The sequence below is a fragment of the Molossus molossus genome, unplaced genomic scaffold (assembly GCF_014108415.1).
Source record: "Molossus molossus isolate mMolMol1 unplaced genomic scaffold, mMolMol1.p scaffold_m16_p_7, whole genome shotgun sequence".
Lineage (NCBI taxonomy): Eukaryota > Metazoa > Chordata > Mammalia > Chiroptera > Molossidae > Molossus > Molossus molossus.
In genome coordinates this window covers 109,891,609-109,912,160 of record NW_023425401.1, presented here as the reverse complement: position 1 = coordinate 109,912,160, position 20,552 = coordinate 109,891,609, and the positions used below count along the sequence as shown (strand labels likewise).

Sequence of the window (20,552 nt, the reverse complement as noted above, 5' to 3'; positions counted from 1 at the left end):
AGGTGCTGTCTTCTGAGAAAGTGACTTCTAAGAAGTGTTTTGTGTTGTGCACGTCGGTTCTACTATGATTGATCGGTTCTAGGAAGGGCAAATTGATATAAAAATCAGCACAAACGTGTCCACGGTGCAGCTGCGTGGGTGTGCACCCTTCTTCCATTGTCGTCTGTGTGACTGAGCAAGTCCCCTTGCGAATGGTCTTGGGCCATGGTAGGGTGGCTGTCCCTGGGGCGGTACACGCCCCTGACCCAGCAGGGGGGCTGCTGCCCTGTCCCTGCCTCGGGCCGCAGAGCAGTGCAGATGTTGTTCGATGAGAACGGAGACTCGAGAAGGATAGAAGCCCGGATTCGGGGTAGCTGGAGTGGGCGGGGGGGGGGGGTAACGGTCTGTGCTGGAACGTGCAGGTCCGATGAGCTGCAGGCCTTGGCCCGTCTGGCACTGCTCAGCGGAGGGGATGCGGAGGGGGTGTCTGGAGCCCGAAGCCGCAGCGTGGTTGCGCAGGCTTCACCTCGTGTGTGATGTGTGCCGGGGTGGAGGGAGCCGCAGGGGACTGTGGGCAGCAGGCGAGGTGGCTTGCAGGCCTGGCCCGGATGCTGGGAGAACCAACGACCCCAAAGTGCAGCCTGCGGACCAGGAACGTCCACAGCGCCTGGCAGGCTTGCAGGGTCCACTTGAACCTGAGTGACAGTGCGTCTTTTAAGAAGATGCCTGTGCTGGCTAGTGGCCAAGCAGCACTCCTCCAGACCACTGAGAAATTAAGATGTAGTTTGAACCCTAAAAGATGTCTAGCTCTTCGGGGGAGTCAACCAACACACACACAGAGTAGAAGCATCACCCTTTCCTCTGAGTGTCCCTGGGCCTGTGGTGACATTTCTGAAGCCACGCCTACCAGAACCACTGCTGGCGCGACGTCTCCGCTGTAGGACCTCGCGTCCAGCTGGGAGTAGGTTCCTCGCTCTGTTGGGTGCGACCTCTGACCTCCGTTCTGTACCTGAGACTCGCTGCTGGGAAGTGGACGCCGACAAGCACAGCGAGCCCTTGGCTGCGTGGCCGTGACGTGTGTGAGCGAACGTGTGCCCCAGAAGACACGACACACGCACTGTTCTCTCTTCCTCGTTGTGCTGTTTCCTGTTCTCCCTTGTCTCGTTTCCTCTAAGCCAGACTCATCCTTCCTGCATCCCTGGTTGTGCAGTGCACTGGAGAGGGGGCTGGGTGACTGTCTGACGGGGGGTCTGCCCGGAGCCGGCGAGCCCTCTCCCGTCTCTCCTGAACGGACGCGGTGGATTGGGCTCCCATCATGACGTGGGTCGTTCGCAGACAGCAACAGGGTTCGACTTCTCACAGGAAGTGGCCCGGAGGAGCCCATCCCCCTGCCAGGCCCGTTCCCTTCCCCGCCCCACAGTCCCGGCAGCCGCTGCACCATTTACGAGGCTGATGCACTCATTCCCCTGAGAGATTGGCCTCGAAGCAGAACCAGTGGAACCAACTTTAAATAGACTTTGGGTTTGGAGTTATCATTGGAATCAGTTCACTCTGCCAGAGTAGTTTATGTTTACGTTTCTATAGGACTTGGTAGCCAGTGGTTGTGTTTAGCTGTACAGCCGGAAGCCTCTTGTGGCTTTTAATTCATTGTGTAGATGCTTTGTAAAGAGTAACAGGGCATTGGGTAGATTTATTTATTTTATTTATTTTTTTTATCCTCACCCGAGGAAATTTTTCCATTTATCTTCAGATAGTGGGAGAGAAGAGAGAGAGAGGGAGGGAGATAGAGAAACATCGATGTGAGATGGACACATCATCTGGTCGCCTCCCGCATGACCCCAGCCAGGGCTGGGGAACTGCAACTCTGAGGTACGTGCCCCTGACCGGAATCAAACCCGCGACTCTCTGGTCCGCGGGCCGATGCTCTGTCCCCTGAGCCAAACCGGCCAGGGTGGACAGATTCATTTTTTATCGGTGAGGAAATTCAAGCTTCTAGGCTGTAGCTGGTAGGTGAAGTAGTATGTTTCATATTATACTAAGTGTTTGTTGATGCATTTTTGCTTGCAAAAGGGGATAAATGTTCAGCAGGCAAAACAGTAGATGTTGAATAAATGCTGAGCAAAATCATTAATAACTGTGAAAAGGAAGGACGGTCTCCTCTCATCAAGCTTACGCCCCAGTGACAACAGATGAAAGTGTAGCGCGTGTAAATCCATGTAAATTCAAGTGTGAGAACGGTGCACACCATGCTCAGCCAGTGGGGTGCCAGCCTCCTCAGAACGGCCGGTTCTTTTGATCAACGCTGAGGTGTGAAGGGTCATTGTGACGTTAACCTTTACAGCTGTGGTTCAGTTTTAAGGTCTAAGGGGAGTACATTAGGTCGTTTCTCCTTTGTCAGAATACCTAAGCGTATCATAACTTTTCTTCTCTTCCCACAAAATTGCACACAATTTATCTTCCAATGTCTCATGATCGCCTACTTATGAAAATTCTTAACGTAATTACCCCGGCTTTTATTACATAAGTTCTTCATAGCAGTTGAGTGGTTTTCTAATTATCCCTGAAACGACATCCAAACATTTTCGATCTATAGAACCCTTCATTTCGTCCCTCTGTGTGTTCTGAAGTATGAATGCTGTTTAAAATGAGGTACAGAGTTGGTGCCAAAGCTAACTTGTAAATGGTGACGGGTAACATAGCATCATCGAGTGCGCCTCACGTACCGCCTACCGACGTAGCATGGAACAAGCGCCCGAGGACTCGGAGATGGACAGTAGCCAGGTGTCGCCGGGGAAGAACCAGCGGACCTGGACAGCGAATGCAGACGTCCTTGTCCCTGCTCTGTGCCACTGAAGAACTGTGCGCCTTCGACATAAGAGCCCGACTTGGAGGGATCAGGGAGGTGACGGTTCACTAGAGCCCCGCTGATGAGTGAATGTTCGGACCGGAGCTGAGGGGTCGGAGGAAGCAGCCGTTAGAGTTGGGGTTATTCTGGGTCCGTGGGGCTCTGAGGAGGGAGGAGCGGGGCGTGTCTGGAGGAGGGGGAGCCAGGGCGCAGCGGCAGCTGGACGGTGCCTCAGGCCCAGGTTGGAGAGGCCCTGTGCACGCGTGGCCTTCGGAGCCGGGGCCTCGCTGAAGGAGCAGCTTGCGCGATCGGATGTGCGTGTTTGAGAAGAGAAGTGCTGGCTGAGGGGGTGCAGGTGAGGTAGAGGCGGGGCCTGAGGGGGTGCTGGCCGCAGGCCTGGGCCAGGCAGCACGGGACAGAGAAGCGGGGCCTCAGAGGAGGCCGGGGTGAGGCGAACCGAGTTTGCCAGGTTTGGACTGAAGCCGTGGCCGGGGAGGGGACTGAAGGGAGGAGCGGAGAGAGGAGGGAAGAGAGCGGATCCAGTGCCTCCCGGTGCATTTCTTTCTGGGACAGGACATTTTTGTCACTGAGCCCACCTCTTCTCTGAACTAAGCTGTTCGCAGTGACTGCTAAGCGAGTTGCATGTCCACTGAAGCCAGGACTACACTGTCGGCGAGGCTGCCTCAGTCCGTCCTCGGGTCCCTGCGTGGCCAGCATTGCTGCTGTGCGGAGGGTCAGGCGTGGGTGCCTGGGCTTGCTTGGCCTCCGTCCCCGGCCGGTCCCTGAGCCTGCCCCTTCCTGTCCCTTCCTCTCAGACGCCTCTCTCCTCCCTGCTTGTCCTCTCCTGCCGTCTCCCCGTCGGTTGTCCGCCCGGTCTGTCCTGTGACTCCCAGTCCGTTTAGAAAGGCGGGTCCGGTTCTGAGGTGGGGCTGGTTGAGGGGAGAGTTTAGACGTGGCCAACGTGAGAGGTTTCGCGTGGGACAGTGGACACGCTAGGAGGGACGTTGAAACTCTTAGCAACTCGGTGCTGAGAACACAGCCTGGGAGCCAACAGGTGCAGGAGGGTGTTGACCGCCCTCCTCGCCGACCAGACGGTGCAGGGTGAGGCCGCGAAGGGAGGACTTGTCCGGCCTGGGCCCTGGGGAGGCAGGGCTCGGACGACATCGCAGCAGGAACTTGCCTGGGGACGAAGGTCTGCAGGCCGGCAGAGGGCCCTCACAGGCGCGAACCCAACCGTGCGGATGGCGCGGGTTTGAGTACAGTAAGAACAGCGAGGATGTCGGGCGAGTGTGCGTGGTAGTGGGAAAGGGAGCAAAATCAGCGGGGCCTTAGCCGAGCCCGAGGGTAGGTAGGTTGATTAAACGTGCAACCTGTCTGTCTGTCTGTCTGTGTCGGTTTCTCCTTAAATACTGTTATTCCGTGAACTATCTGCTCCACAAAGGGCACGTGCTCTTCTCTCCGGTTGGTGGTTCACATTCCCGGTGGTGTTTTTATGTGATAAATAGGCTGCGACGTGTTAGCTCGATGATAATCTAGAAACCTGGTAAGTACTGCGTGTTCTACGTTTAAGCATTGTCGAATTACCTTATTGTTGGACATTCGTCTTGTTTTCCTTTAAAAATGTAATTTTGTGGGAGTAACCATTCTTCTTCATGCCGCTGAGCGTCTTCGTCAGAGTGGTTCAGGTTATTGCCGAGTGTGGTCATTGGGGAGTAAAGTGTCTTAATGTTCTTGTAGCTATTCTAATAAGGTACTATTTCTTGCATAGATAATCAGGTAACCGAGGCATTTTCATTTTAAAATTTAGGACAATTGCTTTAACGTTTTTCACTTTTCAAGTTAATCCCTCGGATGTGATCTAAGTATAATAGTCCTCTAGCGAAAAGCCGAAACCCACAGCTGAGGTCACTGAGGGTAGAGTAATTCAGTGCCAGGATTATAGTGGTACTGTATTTGACACAATTCACAGTGACCGTGTCTACGGGTTGCTCATTTCCAGCCTGCTGGCTGGGCTGTTCATAGCAACAGGTTACCTAATGCCCTTTAGGGTCATCCATTCTGTTTTCCAGTGGAGTGATAGTTAAAAGAAAGTAATCCTTAAATAGTTCCTTACGGTGTTAATTTTAGAGTTTACTTGACTTTTAGTTATATTTGGTGTTACAATTGTAGTTCATAAGTCAATGTTGATGTCATCTAAGCCTTAATTTTTAATGATTCACGGTACTGACGTTTTAACCGGAATAAAATATTTCATGTAAATTGTTACTGCAAACATCTAAGTGTGAAGTCCGCTGAAGGTGATAAGTTATTTTCCCTAAGTTGTCCAGAATACCCCCACGTCTGCATTGTTTTTGCTGTTCTAAAGTTCTTGAGTTGCTGGCTTGGACCTTTTATGTTGCTGAGTTTTACACATCTGTTTTCTCACCTGCCATACCCTAGGGGGCTTGGAGTACCCATAACACAGTGAGCCCACCCTCCTGGGCCCCAGACATTTCAGAAGGTCGGGACATTTTTAAACCCAGGCAGCTTCCTGGCGGTGCCATTTGGAGCATCAAAGTGGTAAATAAAATCGCATTTACATTCATGTCTCATTTCTCTCCGCTTTTCTCCGGGTAGAAGTTAAGAATTGAACCTTGTCTTTCCTCACTGGTTCAGCTCCCAGAGCCACATTTTAACCTGAACGTTTTAACCATCAAGAAGCACTTAAAAATCTGAACTCGGGGGGACATTAAATCGCTGTTTTATATGCCTGCATTTAAGTGTGAAATGTTAATGCCCCTTTCCATGGTTTCTTCCTGTTCAGTTGTATTCACAGTGTGTGGGGAAATCCTTGTCACATGGCCATGATGTAGTGGAGGACTTGGTTATTTATTTGTGATTTCATGAAATTTTGTTGCTTAGAAAAGAACAAAAGGAAAACTACACTAAGCTAGTAATGGGTTAAGGGAGGAGAAATAACCACAGAGTCCCAGCTGATCCCATTGGCTGCGTTAACCTCAGAATCACAGGCCTTTGTCCTGTGTCCTTGGTGACCCCACTAGTCCTTGGAGGAGGTTAAGTAGTCTGATGCACTTTGTTTTATGACGTTATTTTATTATTACTTTTTAATCCTCACCTGAGGACACTTTTGCATTTATCTTCAGATAGAGCAGGAGGAGTGGGGGAGGGAGAGAGAGAAGGAGACACATCGATGTGAGAGAGATACATCGAGTGGTTTTCACCCCAGCCAGGGCAGGGACAAACCCTCACCGAGGTACGTGGGTCGTGACCCCTTTGAGGGTTGAACAACCCTTCCACAGGGGTCGCCTAAGACCATTGGAAAACACATATTTCTGATGGTCTTAGGAACTGAGACACCGCTCCTCTGTCTGTCTCCAGGCGGGTCCGCCCACGTGCAGATGCGCCCACACACAACACGAGGAATGTATTAAAGGGTCGGGCATTAGGAAGGTTGAGAACCACTCTGGCCTAGCGGGAACCTAACCCGGGACTCTCTGGCCCGCAGGCCGACCCTCTAACTGCTGAGCCAAACCGGTCAGGGCAGTCTAATGCACTTTGAAGGGTAAAAAAATATTATTATTTATTTTATTTTCAAATGCCCTGGCCTGGGATTGAACCTACAGTCTTGGCATATTGGGATGATGCTCTAACCAACTGAGCTGCCTGGCCAGGACAGGATAAAAAATTATTTTGAAAAACGTTAATCATCTGAAAAGTTAAAACATTTTGCTGATCAGAGAACACAGTTTTTCTTCGTCTCCTACATTTGATGTCATTGTGCATCTAAGGGCGCTGACTTGAGACGAGTCAAGGATTTCGAGGAGTTGTTGATGCCACTTAATTTCCCATCAGCATCGGAAGAACTACTTTTTCAACTCATTCTGATGTCACGCAGGGTGTTGAAAGTATAAATTGTTTGAAGAGGATAAAAGATGACTTCTTGGATGGTTTTGAAGCACATACCACCGATTTTTACTTAGTTTGATCTGTGTCAGGATGTTGGGGAAACGTAAATTGTGAGATTATCACAGGCTCGAGTCCGTCACTGACTTAGCTTTACAAGATGGTGTTTCCTGCCTATTGAGCGAGGAGCAGGAAGGAGCGAGCCAGCGCCCCCGCACTGCCCCTCCTTCAGGGGCGTGCGGAGAAGCTCGGGTGCACCGCTGAGAGGGGTGGGCCAGTTGCTAGAACTGAAGGGAGAAACACTTCCCTTCCCTTCACACGCATCGTCTGACGCTCACAGCAGAAGCGATAGTTACCGACCGAGAAACCGAGCTGCTGGATAGGGAATGCGATTAGCATTCCAGGCTGCGATTAGCGGCATCCGATGAGCATAAGACCTGCTCTGGAGCTTGCTCGGACAGCATAGCAAAGGGTTTTCCCGAGTATTTTAACCTTAAACGTAGACGGCTGTGTAGATGTCAGGTGTTCTCAGGTGGTAACGAAGCCGTCTGAGTGTATGTACACAAGAAAAAAACACAGCAAATAACCTGCGTACGTACTTGTTAAACTATCGGAGAGTAGAACGTGTTTTCCCGTAGAATGTTTTTTCTCACGTTGGGTGAAAAATTCAGATAAGTTATTTTCGTTGTAAGGGATCCTCATCGCGACGACTCAAGGCAGCCCTTGTCTCTTTCGACAGTTCTCCTGTCTCCACACACATTGCTCTAAGAAGGGCACGCCTGTTCCGCCCACACAGCCAACTGCTGAATAGTGGGAGAAACGGACAGTGTCAGTGGCAAGGAGAGGTACAGTTGTGAACTAGGAAAAGCGAGCTTTCCTGCCGTTCAGGACAGTGGCTGAGAAGAGTCTGGCTAACCCTTTGGATAAGTTACTTAACTTTTCATCTCTCAGTGCACTTATCTCTAAAAGGGACAAAAAATAAGACTGCCTTTATAAGATTGTGGAGAGTCAAAGGTGTTTAGAGCAACCCATAGGAAGCACTCCGAACATGTGAGCTCTTACCGTGGGTACTGAGACCAGGCAGCCAAGTCAGTCCTACTTCCTGTGGCTTGAGAGCCGCTGTTGCTCCTAGAGCTACTCGGGTGGGGGTGGGGGTTCTGGGCGCTCGGCAGGCAGGTCAGGCCACGGAGAGCAAGGCCAGGGCTGGGGACACAGTGCATGCCCAGCGACAGACCCAGTTTGATCACGAGGTTTGAGGTTATAGGCGTTTTATGTTTATATCTCTTTTACATCGCACAATACATATCAAAAGATACAACGAAACAACCCTGGTCTCTCAGTATTGATGGGGTCAGAATAAAAGAAAGAAGCGACTGTTTGTTGTGACGTCTGATACAATGTTGCACCTCCCACTTGGGTTTTGCTGATGTTCCCTTGTCTGCTGTGTAGGGCCGAGGCTCCGGCTTCCCAGGACGGCGGAGACCCCGAGGTGCGGGGCTGTCTGGCCGCGGCGGCAGAGGCAGGTCCAAGTTGAAGAGTGGAATCGGGGCCGTCCTGCTCCCGGGGGTAAGGCCCGCCGCCCCTGCGCTCCGCGCGGCCCAACGCCGGCGGGTGGCGGTCACCTCCTGGCTAGCAGATGGGGCGCTGCGAGTCACAGAAACAGGCTAACGCTGGTTTTTACTCTATCTCTAGTTACTTTTTAAAAAAATCCCCCCCAAAAATCTGGTCAGGCTTTTACTTTCTTACCCTTTTTTCCATTCCTGCCTCCCCTTTTTGACTCTGTTCTTTCTCTGCCCACTGTCCCCCCCGAACCAACGTAGCCCCTTTCCTTCATTCCTGAGGAGAGGGCGCCTCGCGGCGCACTCTCGCTGACTTGGAGCATCCTGTCGGCGTTCTCCCGTTTTGCCCGTAGCTCCTCTCGGGGTTGTGAGATGGTTCGCAGGGGAGACTGGAGAAGCTGCAGGTCAGTGCAGACCTGGGGTGTGTCGTGACTCTGACGACTTGAGATGGACAGCGGTTTGCTCGGCAGTGCGTGGCGAGGCTGTCTTATTAAATGTGTCGGAAGAGGTGTGTGGGCAGGGAGTACTTCCTGCAGACGCTCTTCCCCCAGGCCCTGTGTGCCGCATTCTAGCTGCTGTTCTGAGTCCAGGAGACAGGTGGGATTGGTAATTTTACTCCCGAAGGAGTAAGGAAACACGGATTCCGGTCTTCGTCTTTAAAAAAAGTTTTTCCTTTATTGAATTGCCAGAGGAAGGGAGAGGGAGAGAGAGAAACATCGATGAGAGAGCACATCTACTGGCTGCCTCCTGCACGCCCCCCACTGGGAGTTGGACCCACAACCTGGGCATGTGTCCTGACCGGGAATCGAACCAGAGACCTCTTGGTGCAGGGTCGATGCTCAACCACTGAGCCACACTGGCTGGGCTTGAGTACATTTTTTTTTTTTTTTTTGATAGTTTGTTCAGATAGAGTGGGAGGGAGAGAGAGAGAGAGAGAAACATCGACGTGAAAGGGACACATCGAGTGGCTGCCACCCGCACGACCCAACCAGGGCCGGGGACAAACTGCAACCGAGGTACGTGCCCTTAGCGGGAACCGAACCCGGGTCTCTCCAGACCGCAGGCCAATGCTCTAACCACTGAGCCACACTGGCCGGGCTTGAGTACATTTTTAAAAATGGAAGAGTGTTTCAACTTTCTGAGTGGAGATTTCTTGACGTATTCTCGGTGCCAGTTTTTTTTATCATTGACAGGATTTGCAAATATTTTGCCTTTTTTTTTTTTTTGGTCTGTCTTTTCATTTCTTAACTGTGTCTTTTGAAGACTAGATGCTTTGATTTTGGCAAAGTTCAATTCATTTTCCTCTGTGGATTGTGCCGTTGGTGCCAGAGAGATTTACAGCCCAGGGTTCCGCACGTATTCAGGGTTTCCTTGCAGACGGTGGTGGTGCTCGGCTTTGCGTCTGCGATCCCGTGGGAGCTGTTGTTCACGCAGCTATGAGTACGGAGCAGAGCCTGCTGTCTGTCTCACTGCGTGTCCGGTTGTCTTAGTGCCATGTTCTGAGTCACCTTTGTATCATTCTTGAAAATTATCTGCATATTTGTGGATCCGACTTTTAAATCTTGACAATTTTCCCTGTTTTTGGGCGAGGATGGTGCTCACTTGATCACTTCCAGTTTGTGACTCCTCTTGAAATCAGACACTGTTAGTTAGTCTTCTCATTTCCTCCTTTTCCACAGATGTCTTGGCTGTTCTAAACCCCTCGTGTTCCTGGAAGAATTCTAGAATTAGCCTGTCAGTTTCTACAAATAAGTGTGGTAGGCTCTTGGTTGGGTTTGCATTCAAACTGCCGACCCCTGAGAGGAAAGGGACATTTGATCCATCTCGAGCCCTTTCCCCCCTGGGCTTGGTGTGTCTGTTTCTCTCGGTCGTTCATTTCTCTCTGATGCTGTGCAGTGTGCAGCCGGCATGTTTCCACACCACTTCTCGGATTCTTCTCCGTGCTAGTGCACATGGTTGTGTCGTCTCCATGTCTGTGGTGGTTGGTTGCCAGTATCTAGAAAAGTGTTCATTTTCACGTACTGATTTTGTCTTCTCCAGCCTTCAACGCCCTTATTCCTTCTAGCTACTTATTTGTAGAGTTTGGTGGATTTTGTACGTACTCAATCAAGTCTGCAAAGAGTTAAGTCTTTTTAATTTGGAGTCCTTTCCCTTTTTTTAATCCTCACCCGATCACACTTTTGCATTCATCTTCAGATAGGGAGAGAGGGAGGAAGAGAGAGAAACATGGATGCGAGAGAGACACATCGAGTGGCTGCCACCCACATGACCCCAAACAGGGCCGGGGACAAACTGCAACCGAGGTACGTGCCCTTAGCGGGAACCGAACTGAGGGCTCTCTGGTCCGTGGGCCAATGCTCCAACCGCTGAGCCAAACTGGCCAGGGCGGGGGCCTTTCTTTTTTTTAAGTTTTTGATGTTGTTGTTTTTGTTTTTCTTAGAAGGAGAGGAAGGGGGGAGAGAAAGAGAAACATCGATGAGATAGCATTTGATATTACCTGTAGTGCAGCGTTGGGTAGACACGATGAGAACAGGGAGCCCCGTCCTGTTGTGGACACTGAGGAGTTAGCGTTTAGTCTTATGTCACAACATACGGTGTGAGCTCTCGCTTTGTTTTTTTTTTTCTTCTTAGACATCTTAAATCAGTTTAAGGAAGCTCCTATCCTTAATTTGTTGAGGTTTTCTTGTTTTTTTTAAACTAGACGTAGATGTTGGGTTCTTCCAATGCCTGTTCCGGGTTTATACAGACACTCTTACAGCTCATTTGCTGACGTGGCGAATGAGACCGGTTGGCCTTTTGTATGCTGAGGCTGTCTTGTGTTCCTGGGGTCACTCTTCTTGGTCATGATATTTTATCTCTCTCTCTTTTTTATCGCCTTTTCTAGGTGTCTGCTGCGGACATTTCATCGAACAAGGATGAAGAAGAAAACTCCATGCACAACACGGTTGTGTTGTTTTCTAGTAGCGACAAGTTCACTTTGCACCAGGTTTGAACTTAGCTGTTTACGGCTTTCCACTTCCGAACCCTCCTCGCCCACTTCCGCTGTGTCTCCTGTGCACCGACGCCATCTAACACCTAGCTTAGCGCTGCACTTGTACAAAGTTACAAAATCGGTGCATCCATAGCTCCGCGCCCCATTCGAAACGTGTTCACGTGTTCTTAATTTCAGGATATGTGCGTAGTTTGTGGCAGTTTTGGCCAAGGAGCAGAGGGACGATTACTGGCCTGTTCTCAATGTGGTCAGTGTTACCACCCATACTGTGTCAGTATTAAGGTAAATATGCTTGCGTTTAAGTGACTTAACAGAAATGCATTTACGTTTGATTTGATTTGATTTGGTTAGTGGGCTGCTTCCAGTTCTTATCATTAATCAGAAATCATCAGGATAACCGTGCGTATGGGACAATACTTAAATACTGTCAACACTGCCTTTCACGGTTTACCCGCAGAAAGTGACTCCGTAAATCTGCTGTCTTAAATTGTCGTGATCACCCCGCTATTGTCATCAAAACAATTAAACCTAAAAAAAACACACGTAACTTAAAAGGTAATTCATACCATTATTTCTAAGGCATGAGGTTTAGTTCACACATTCTGTTTGTTAATTATAAAAGTTGAAAGTGTCTAGAGTACTTAGTAAAAAAACGTGTCAGCCTTTCTTGGTCTCTCCTCCCATCCCCCCTGCTCAACCCTTAGCCATATCCAGAGCGTGTTCTGCTGGCTTCTTGGGTCAGTAGTTTGATGTTTTTAATTCGTTTGGGTCAGTCTTGGCCATATTTCTTACGAAGTTTTTCTGCCCCCATACCCTTTGGAATCTCAGTTGTGTGTGTGTGTGAAACTGCATAACATATGCCCCGATTACTGACACTTGGATTTTATCTCCAGTTTTTCTCTCTCTGCTTTTGTTTGTACGGTTTCTGTTCTGTTCCCCAAAGGCACTGTGGTAGCGTGTCATCTGTTCAAAGGCACTGTGGTGCCGTGTCATCTGTTCAAAGGCACTGTGGTAGCGTGTCATCTGTTCGAGCCCATCCTGTGGATTTTTCAGGGAGCTGTGTTCTTTCATCTCAGTTCCATTTTACAATTTATTATCCTGTAGTTTTTAATTTCCTTACTTTTTTTTTTTCCCCTTCAAATCTTTGTATATATTTACGTGGGGTTTCTCATTGTATTAAATCATCTTTCTCATCATGAGGAGATGTTTTCCTGCCATTTTTTATTTTTTACTTTGTTTTTTTATCATCTTGTGATTTTGGATTGAATGTGGACTTTGTGCGTTGTGGTTACACGTTGCAGGGAGTCTGGGTTTTGTTCCTTGGGAGTGTATTGAGTTTTGGTGGTGGCAGTGATTTGTGGGTAAGCTCAGACCTTTGGAAGCTTGTTTTTAACCTTCCTGGTGCCTTGCAGGGAACCGGCATGAGGTGGCCGTCCTGAAACGTTTGGTTGTAGACCCTGCCACGCTCTTAAGCATTGTCAAGGATCCCATAGAGTGTTCATGAGAATAATTAATCCTGACTATTTTATTTTAGAAATTAACTGGAAATAGTTAAAACTGAGCTGCACAGGCCCAGCTTTACGGGGTCGATATGATGATGTGTGAAGGCAGAAAATAGTCCTGACCTCCCGGACCACTGGGGTTCCCCAGATCACACCTTACGGCGGCCGTGCACTAGTTACCCCTTCTTGCCGCTTGGCTGCCCCTCCCCGCATTCACCCGGTCTTCGCACTCCGACGGGTTGAGGTCCAGATGTTGTCCAGCATTGCGTGGGCTCTGATGACTTCACGCATTCCCGGTAGCTGTTGTCCCGGTTGGGGGCTCTGGCTTCGCAGCCTGGGGTTCAGCCTGGGGTTCAGCCGGAGGCTGCAGGGATAGCCTGTGTGGACGGCTCCTTCCTGTCCAGCTCTCTGTCCGGCAGACTGCGGCTGCCTTTGCCTCCCTGGACTGGCACGTGCATGCAGCGCAGTGAGACCGGCGTGCTCGGCTGGGCTTCTCCCTCCCTGGCAGCACCGGGGATGTCTGCAGGCAGACACCGGAGCCTGGGCCGCCTCGTCCAGTGCCCGGAACCGAGGCTTCGTGACACTTTGTCCAGTTTCCTAGTGTCTCATGATGGGAGAAAGGTTGCGTCTCAGCAACTGCACCCTGGCTGAAGCAGATGCAAATTGTAGACAATGAAATGCATGCATCTTGCCGTTAGTCATGGTGCCCTGGGGGGAGCCCTGGACCATCCTTCCCTCGGAGGGTCCTCAAAAATGAAGACTAAACCAGTCAGCAGGAGGAGACGAGTTGCTAGCAGAGCCCTGGGATCTGTCCTCAGCGGGGCCCCCCCGGGTGTGTGAGGGGGCGGTGCTCAGATGTCGGGATACACTCGAGAGGTCAGATAAGACGTGGCGACTGCGGCTGGGAGTCCGGAGGGTTCTCGCTGGCGAGAGCACGGTCAGTGGGGATGGGCGGAGTCACCAGATCAGGGCGTTGGGGAGCCAGTGCAGACCGAGAACTTGAGTTTGGCCGTCAGGACCACAGCGCAGGTGTCTGTAAAACACACTGCTATACTGAGGACCGAGGGTCTGTCTCCCACCTTGTCCTCCTCCTGCACCGGGGGTTGGCACACTAGGCACCCAGGGCATATCTGGCCCGTCGACGGCTGCTGTAAGCTCCGTTCCACCAGAGTACCCGCTGCTGTGTCCACACCTGTCCGTGGTCGGCCTCACACGGCAACACCACAGGTGTGGCGCTCAGCAGGCCCCACGCCCACGACGTCTAGGCCCCACTGGCCCTTTACGGGACTTTGCTGACCGCTGCTCTGCGCCCTGCTCTCCCCCCGGGCTCTTCCCTCCACTTGGGAAATAGGACGACGTGCTAACGGGAGGCTGATTAAAAGACTTAATTGACGGATCGAAGTGATGAGTACACGTGCCTGAGGGTGTCAAATGGCTTGGAAGCTTCACGGTGACCCCGTCTTGCCTCCACCTCCACCCCTGAACCCTGAACCCCGGTCCCCTCAGGCGGCCACTTCCAATCCTTTCAGGTCCTCAGGGTGGACGCCATGGCTCCAACTCAAGTGCTGCCGCCGTCACTGGACTTGGCCGCGGCTCCGACCTCCTCCCGGGCACGAACAGGTGTCATTTAACTCTCAAAACACAGCCCTGCCCTCCCTGGGCGCCCGTCACTGCATTTGTCAGTGATCCGCGTTCCTGTGACTCGGTAAATGTTCGTTGACCGTCTGCACGGCGCACGGTGACTTTCTTCTTGTTTTCCACTGAGTGTTCGCCAGCGGGAAGGAAATGATTCCCATCCCCGTCGGCTCCTGTTGTGTGCTTCCACCAGAGAAGCAGTTGTTTGGGTGGTCCCTGTTTTCCCGGGAGGGGTGCCGCCCCCTCCTGCCTTCCCTTGTCCCAGCCTGGGTCTTGCTCGCTGTCATCCTTACCCCCTTCGTTGGGGCCACCGTTCCTGGAGCCCCGTCTTCCTTGGCTCGGCACACACCGCTGTTGTCCCCATAGCTTCCAGCAGCTTCCCGAGCTGGCTTCTCCCGGAGCCGGCTTCGGTCCTCGGTGTCTGAAGGGACTCTCCTTTCACAGGGGACCACTGGCTTATTCCGTTAAGAACTGTACCTTAGAAAGTGTTTTTATCCCGTGAAATGAAACTTCCCAAGTCCGGCTGCTGAAGTGCAGTTTGATGCCAGTTCGATGGCTGTTCCTTTATTGAACCCTCCTCACGGCCCTGGTAGGCGCCCCTCAGACCCCGCTCCTCGCGTCTGCGCTTTATCGTGCGTCTCTCATTGTGACGCGGGCCCTCTGGTCCTTTCTGGCCGTGGACTCTGGTCTTCCGAGGTCTCGAGGTGGATTCCAAACTCTTAATAGTACGTGTGGTGGTTGCCTCGAGGAGTTTCTCGCAAGGAGAGGGCTTCTCGAACGTCCCTAGAGTTTCTCAGAGCAGTTTGGACCCTTGTGCGGAAGAGACAGAGGAGCGAGTGTGAGCTTGGAAAATCCTGGTTCTCTACGTCATGACGTGTTCTCAGAAACTCACGTTCCTTTCCTCTTTTCTCTTTTATATTGATTTTTAATACACAAGTGTGTCTGCAAGCACCCACGTTTCAGAAGCACCAATTCAAGAGTGTCCGAGGGGACCCGATGGGATACGTTTGAAGTCCTTTATTAGCAGTAAAGGGGCAGGTGACTTGATGTCCACAAACCCGGTCACCACACGTAGAACGTGGACATGAGCCCCGCACCACAGGCCAGTTACCTGGACCGAAAAAGGCATTAAAATACGTCCGTGCCCCTTTCGATTACCCCGTCCAGGAGGTGGACTCCAGGGAGCAGGGGAAGGTGCCCACCTCCACGGGGGCCCGGTGGGTGCCCGTCCGCGTTAGCTGTTGGCCGCCGCCTCGCCCTCGGGACAGAAGCGCCATGTTCATTCATAGGGTGTATTGGATCACGCGCCCCACGGGGGCCGCGCCTGAACCGCCGGGGCCGCCTCTCTTGCAGGTCACGAGTGTGGTTCTCAGCAAAGGCTGGCGGTGCCTGGAGTGCACCGTGTGCGAGGCCTGCGGCAAGGCCACCGACCCCGGCCGGCTGCTGCTGTGTGACGACTGCGACATCAGCTACCACACCTACTGCCTGGACCCGCCCCTGCAGACCGTCCCCAAAGGAGGCTGGAAGTGCAAATGGTACTCTCGGCTTGACGCGTGCCCTGCTCCCCGTTCAGGCTCAGAACCTGCCCACGCGACCCCAGTGCCAAACAGCAGCCCCGTGCGCTTCGCGGTCACGATCCGTGTTTCCGCGCTCGATCGCCGCCCATCAGAATTCGCAGAGGGGGGTGAAGTGCTTTCCCCGTCCTGTCCGTGCGCGGCTTCTCGTGCCGTGGCCGCTGGGTCGGTTGACACACGGGGCCCTGGTGGGTGTCGACTTCCAGGTGCGTGTGGTGCCGGCACTGCGGAGCCACGTCCGCTGGCCTGAGGTGCGAGTGGCAGAACAACTACACCCAGTGCGCCCCCTGTGCCAGCCTGTCCGCCTGCCCCATCTGCTGCCGCAGCTACCGGGAGGAGGACCTCATTCTGCAGTGCAGGCAGTGCGACAGGTAGGACCTGGTTCTGCAGCGCGGGCCTTGCTCCGCGGGCGGACGTCGGGAACGACGCCCTTGCTTTCCAGATGTTTAGGCCGCTAGAAACCCACAGACGTTTCCAGTTTTGCCTTCTGGGTTCCAGGCTGCAGATTGTTAGCATAGAGCTGCTGGAAGGCTTACAAACCCCTTGGAACGAGATGCAGGCGAATTATCGCCGACACACATGCGTGTTTCTGGGAGGCTTCTGGATGATTTACCAGATTCTGCTGAGGACCTCACACATGGTTTTCCTTAAACATGGCTCCCCCGCCAGTCCTGTTCTGAGGCGAGACAACTCCTGTGTCTCCCAGTCACCGTCCCGCCTCACTTGCGTGGCTGTACCCCCCAAGTGGGGGCCCCACGAGCCTCCGAAACGCTCGGTGTGCGACCGGTCCCGGGCTGTCCCTGCCTCCCCGTAGTTGTGCTTTGCTTCCTTCCCAGTACACGGCCTCCTTCCTTTCTCTTCCCTCTTCCTCAGCTTTGGAAACGTCTGTGGGTCAACAGGCAAGGTTAGGAGAACAGGGTAACCTGGTCTAGACGGGAGCATTTGAGGGTAAGGGCTTGAAGTGTGGAGATTGTCAACTCCTCCTTTAATGAACTTATTTTTTAATCCTTACCCGAGGATATTTTTCCATTGACTTTTTCGATAGGATGGGAGGGGAAGACAGGAGGGAGGGGGAGAGAGAGAGAGAGAGACATGTCAACTGGTTGCCTTCCACATGACCCAGCCAGGGCCGGGGATGAACCACAACTGAGGTACATGCCCTTGACCAGACTCGATCCCGAGACTCTGTTCCTCGGGCCGACACTCTAACTGCTGAGCCAAACCGGCCAGGCAAGTCTCAACTCCTGTTTTAAAAGAAAACCATCTCAGTGTATGGGGGGTGTGGGTATGTGTGGGTGAGTGTGTGTGTGTGCGCATGGGTGTGTGTGTATGGGGAGTGGGGGTGTGTGTGGGTATGTGTGGGTGAGTGTGTGTGTGCGCGCATGGGTGTGTGTGTATGGGGAGTGGGGGTGTGTGTGCATGGGTGTGTGTGTATCTTTCTAATGCACAAGTGTGGTCTTTTTAGATGGATGCATGCGGTTTGTCAGAACTTGAACACCGAAGAGGAGGTGGAGAACGTGGCCGACACCGGCTTCGACTGCGGCCTGTGCAGACCCTACATGCCGCCCCCACACGGTGAGACGGCCACTCCGCCCGCCTCCGCCCCCACTCTGTGCCCGCGGCCACACCCACCGTGGGCACGCCGCTCCTTCCTGTTTCTTTCTGGGAAACTGTTGTTGGAGCCATTTCCGGAAGTCAAGTTACTTGTGTGGTAGATGAACTCTTGTTGCTCCAGCTTCGTATAGTGCAGCCATCTGTCCCCATAAAGCAAAGGAAGCACGTGTTGTAGCGGTGAAGGTAGCTCTGCTTTTGGCCTTCACAGCCTCGTGGGGCGTCCAGGGCCTGGCTCCCCAGCCTCCATCACAGCTCGTGGGTCACCGTGTGGGGCGTCCAGGGCCTGGCTCCCAGCCTCTGTGACAGCCTCATGGGTCACCATGTGGGGCATCCAGGGCCTGGCTCTCCAGCCCCCCTGTTTCTCCTCCTGACGCATGTCCCTCACCCCCGTTTCTGAGGCAGCCTTTACGCCGGCCTCGCCTCCCAGCATTTATTTTAGTGAAGTGGTCCTAGAAATAGAAATCGTGGTCACTCGTAGTCCTGGAAGGACGTTTCACCTGTTCCTGAAAGACAATTGCGTGGACCCCTCTCGTTTCAGCACCCCCCTCGGACTGCTGCGACCCCGCCCTGGTGGCGCAGATCGTCACGAAAGCGAAGGAGCTAGGTAAGTTCCTGCCAGAAGTGCTCGTGGACGTGGACGTGGCCCTGCCGAGGTCCCTGACTGTCCCCATGCGCAGGACACCCGCCTTGATCCTGTGGGTGCTCATTTCTGCAACTGATGGTGGTGCTCATGTCCTCCAGCCCCTAGGGGGCAGTGTTCCTGTGCCTCACCCAGCAGGCAGTGACATGACTGCTCTGGAAATTACCCCCAACTCCTGTTTGCTGTGTTTTCATTGATATGCGACTGTCCCATATCATCAGGAAGCCGAAAGCGGGGCCTAGCTAACAGACTTCTTCAGCGCAATTCCGCCCGTTGCTATCGTCTTCCAGGCTAGATCAGCCTAGAAAGATGACTAATGTGCTTTATTAAATTCGCTTTCTCTTGTTGATTTCTATTTGCTATCATCCGACACAAAAAATACTCGGATAGTTCAGACATGGTTTGCACGAACGGCAATTTTGTGGATTTAGAAAATTGCAGGATTTCTCCCTTATTTATACCTCTCCCTGAAAGTGATTATATTGCTACTTTGCTTTCCAGTTTCTGGGGTGTTCTTGTTTCTCTTAAATAAATGGGTCCTCACCTTTCAGACAGGAGTCTGCAGGGAAAGGCTCCTAGTTGGGAGGCTGACGCGTTGCTTCTGGCTTCATTGCTGTCTTTCTAAATCCTCACATCGACACGTGAAGAAAGACAGGCCAGGAAGACCAGTTTAGAAAAACGTGCAGCCTTTCTGCCTATAACTTAAGGGACTTTGGCCAATTACTCGTACTTTTCATCGAGTACTCTTAAGTTAACCATTTGGGCATTTCGTAGATAATTGCTCCATAGAAGTAATATTCTCTTGACACGGGCACTTTGTATCGTTAGTCAACTTATTGCGCAGAATTAAAGCGAGAGTTTTACTTTGTATCCTTGGACATTGTAATTTTAGATCCACCCAAGACCTACACCCAGGATGGCGTGTGCCTGACCGAATCAGGGAGGGCTCAGTTACAGAGCCTCGTAGCCACCGCTCCAAGGAGAAAACGGTCGAAACCAAAGTTGAAATTGAAGATTATAAATCAGAACAGTGTGGCCGTCCTGCAGACCCCCCCAGACATCCAGTCAGAGCATTCTCGGGACGGTGAAATGGATGATAGTCGAGGTAACACTAATTTATTTTCTGTGGAGTGTGTTTGCGAGAATATAAAGCATACATAATAGCTTTTAAAAATACGAACGGTTTTTTTTCCTAATGGTAAATTCCAATGGCTTAGATAACCCTCCAATGTGACACCTGCCCTTTCCATGTGGGTGGTCTTCTTGGACCTGCCTTTGGAGGGCCCCTCCCTGTTCAGGGGCCCCTCCCTGTTCAGGGGCCCCTCCCTGTTCAGGGGCCCCTCCCTGTTCAGGGGCCCCTCCCTGTTTAGGGGCCCCTCCCTGTTTAGGGGCCCTCTGACACAGAGCTGCAAGAACCTCCTGAGCACCGTGCACTTGAGGATCACAGAGGGCACGGCTTGGCTCCAGGTTACTGGATGGCAGCTTGAGCCTCCAGAGGCTGTGAGCTTGGGCACAGGGTTAAGTTAAAGCCAGAGTGCGATCGTGCATCCTGTTCAGGAAATGGAAACGCCGTCCTTGATCTGTCGTAGACGTTTATAGTCACAGATTCAGCATAAACTACCTGTTTATAAAAGTTCCTGCTCTAATATGAAGACTTTTCTAGCTGGATTCTTGAGATACAACAAAGTTGTTTTTAGTAGCAGTAAATTCAGTTTGACTTATGTGTTTCTTTATCTTTGAAGCGGACGACCACAGGGCTGCTTATTTTCAGGGTGTGATGTCTTTTCCGCTGATTGGGAAATGAAGCGATGATTATTTCTGCTCTATCACATCTTGTCACTAAACAGTGTTTATTGAATGCCTCCTGTGTGCCCTGTGTTGGAAGTCTCATCAGCGAACAAAACATAAAATCGTTCTCTCCAGGAACTTACATTTTGATGTTAGGAGAAAAGGCTGTTGAAATGTATGACAATAAGTACGTTAACGATAATGTGTTTGGCAAGTACTATGGGGAAAAACAGAGTGAGAGAGGGGAATTGGGGTGCACAGGAGGGGGGTGAGGGGTCAGGTGAACCGAGAGCATGTTTGGGCACAGACTTTGCGGGGTGGGGTGAGTGAGCCACCGGATCACGTGAGGGCAGAGCGTGGAGAAAGCAGTGCAGGGGCCCGCGTGTGCGAGGTGCCTGCGGGTGGGGGTGCCCGTGGGTGCGAGGTGCCCAGTGGAGCCCAGCGGTCCCGCAGAGGGAGCTGGGGGAGGAGAGGTGCTGGGTGAGAGGGGAGGAGAGGAGGGTGACCCTTGCCGGGCCGTG

At 52.1% G+C, this 20,552-nt stretch overlaps 1 protein-coding gene across 4 annotated transcripts in view; it reads left to right on the top strand.

Moving 5' to 3' along the window:
- Nucleotides 1-20,552, top strand: part of KMT2C (lysine methyltransferase 2C) — a 227,140-nt gene that overhangs the window by 141,822 nt on the left and 64,766 nt on the right. For all 4 annotated transcript variants that reach the window (XM_036246300.1, XM_036246299.1, XM_036246298.1 and 1 more), the window contains exons 15-23: nt 5,264-5,383; nt 8,177-8,293; nt 11,171-11,272; nt 11,456-11,560; nt 15,769-15,950; nt 16,196-16,360; nt 17,455-17,564; nt 18,142-18,207; nt 19,136-19,348. In XM_036246300.1, the coding sequence (XP_036102193.1) occupies nt 5,264-5,383; nt 8,177-8,293; nt 11,171-11,272; nt 11,456-11,560; nt 15,769-15,950; nt 16,196-16,360; nt 17,455-17,564; nt 18,142-18,207; nt 19,136-19,348 (1,180 nt within the window). The remainder of the gene's footprint in view (nt 1-5,263; nt 5,384-8,176; nt 8,294-11,170; nt 11,273-11,455; nt 11,561-15,768; nt 15,951-16,195; nt 16,361-17,454; nt 17,565-18,141; nt 18,208-19,135; nt 19,349-20,552) is intronic.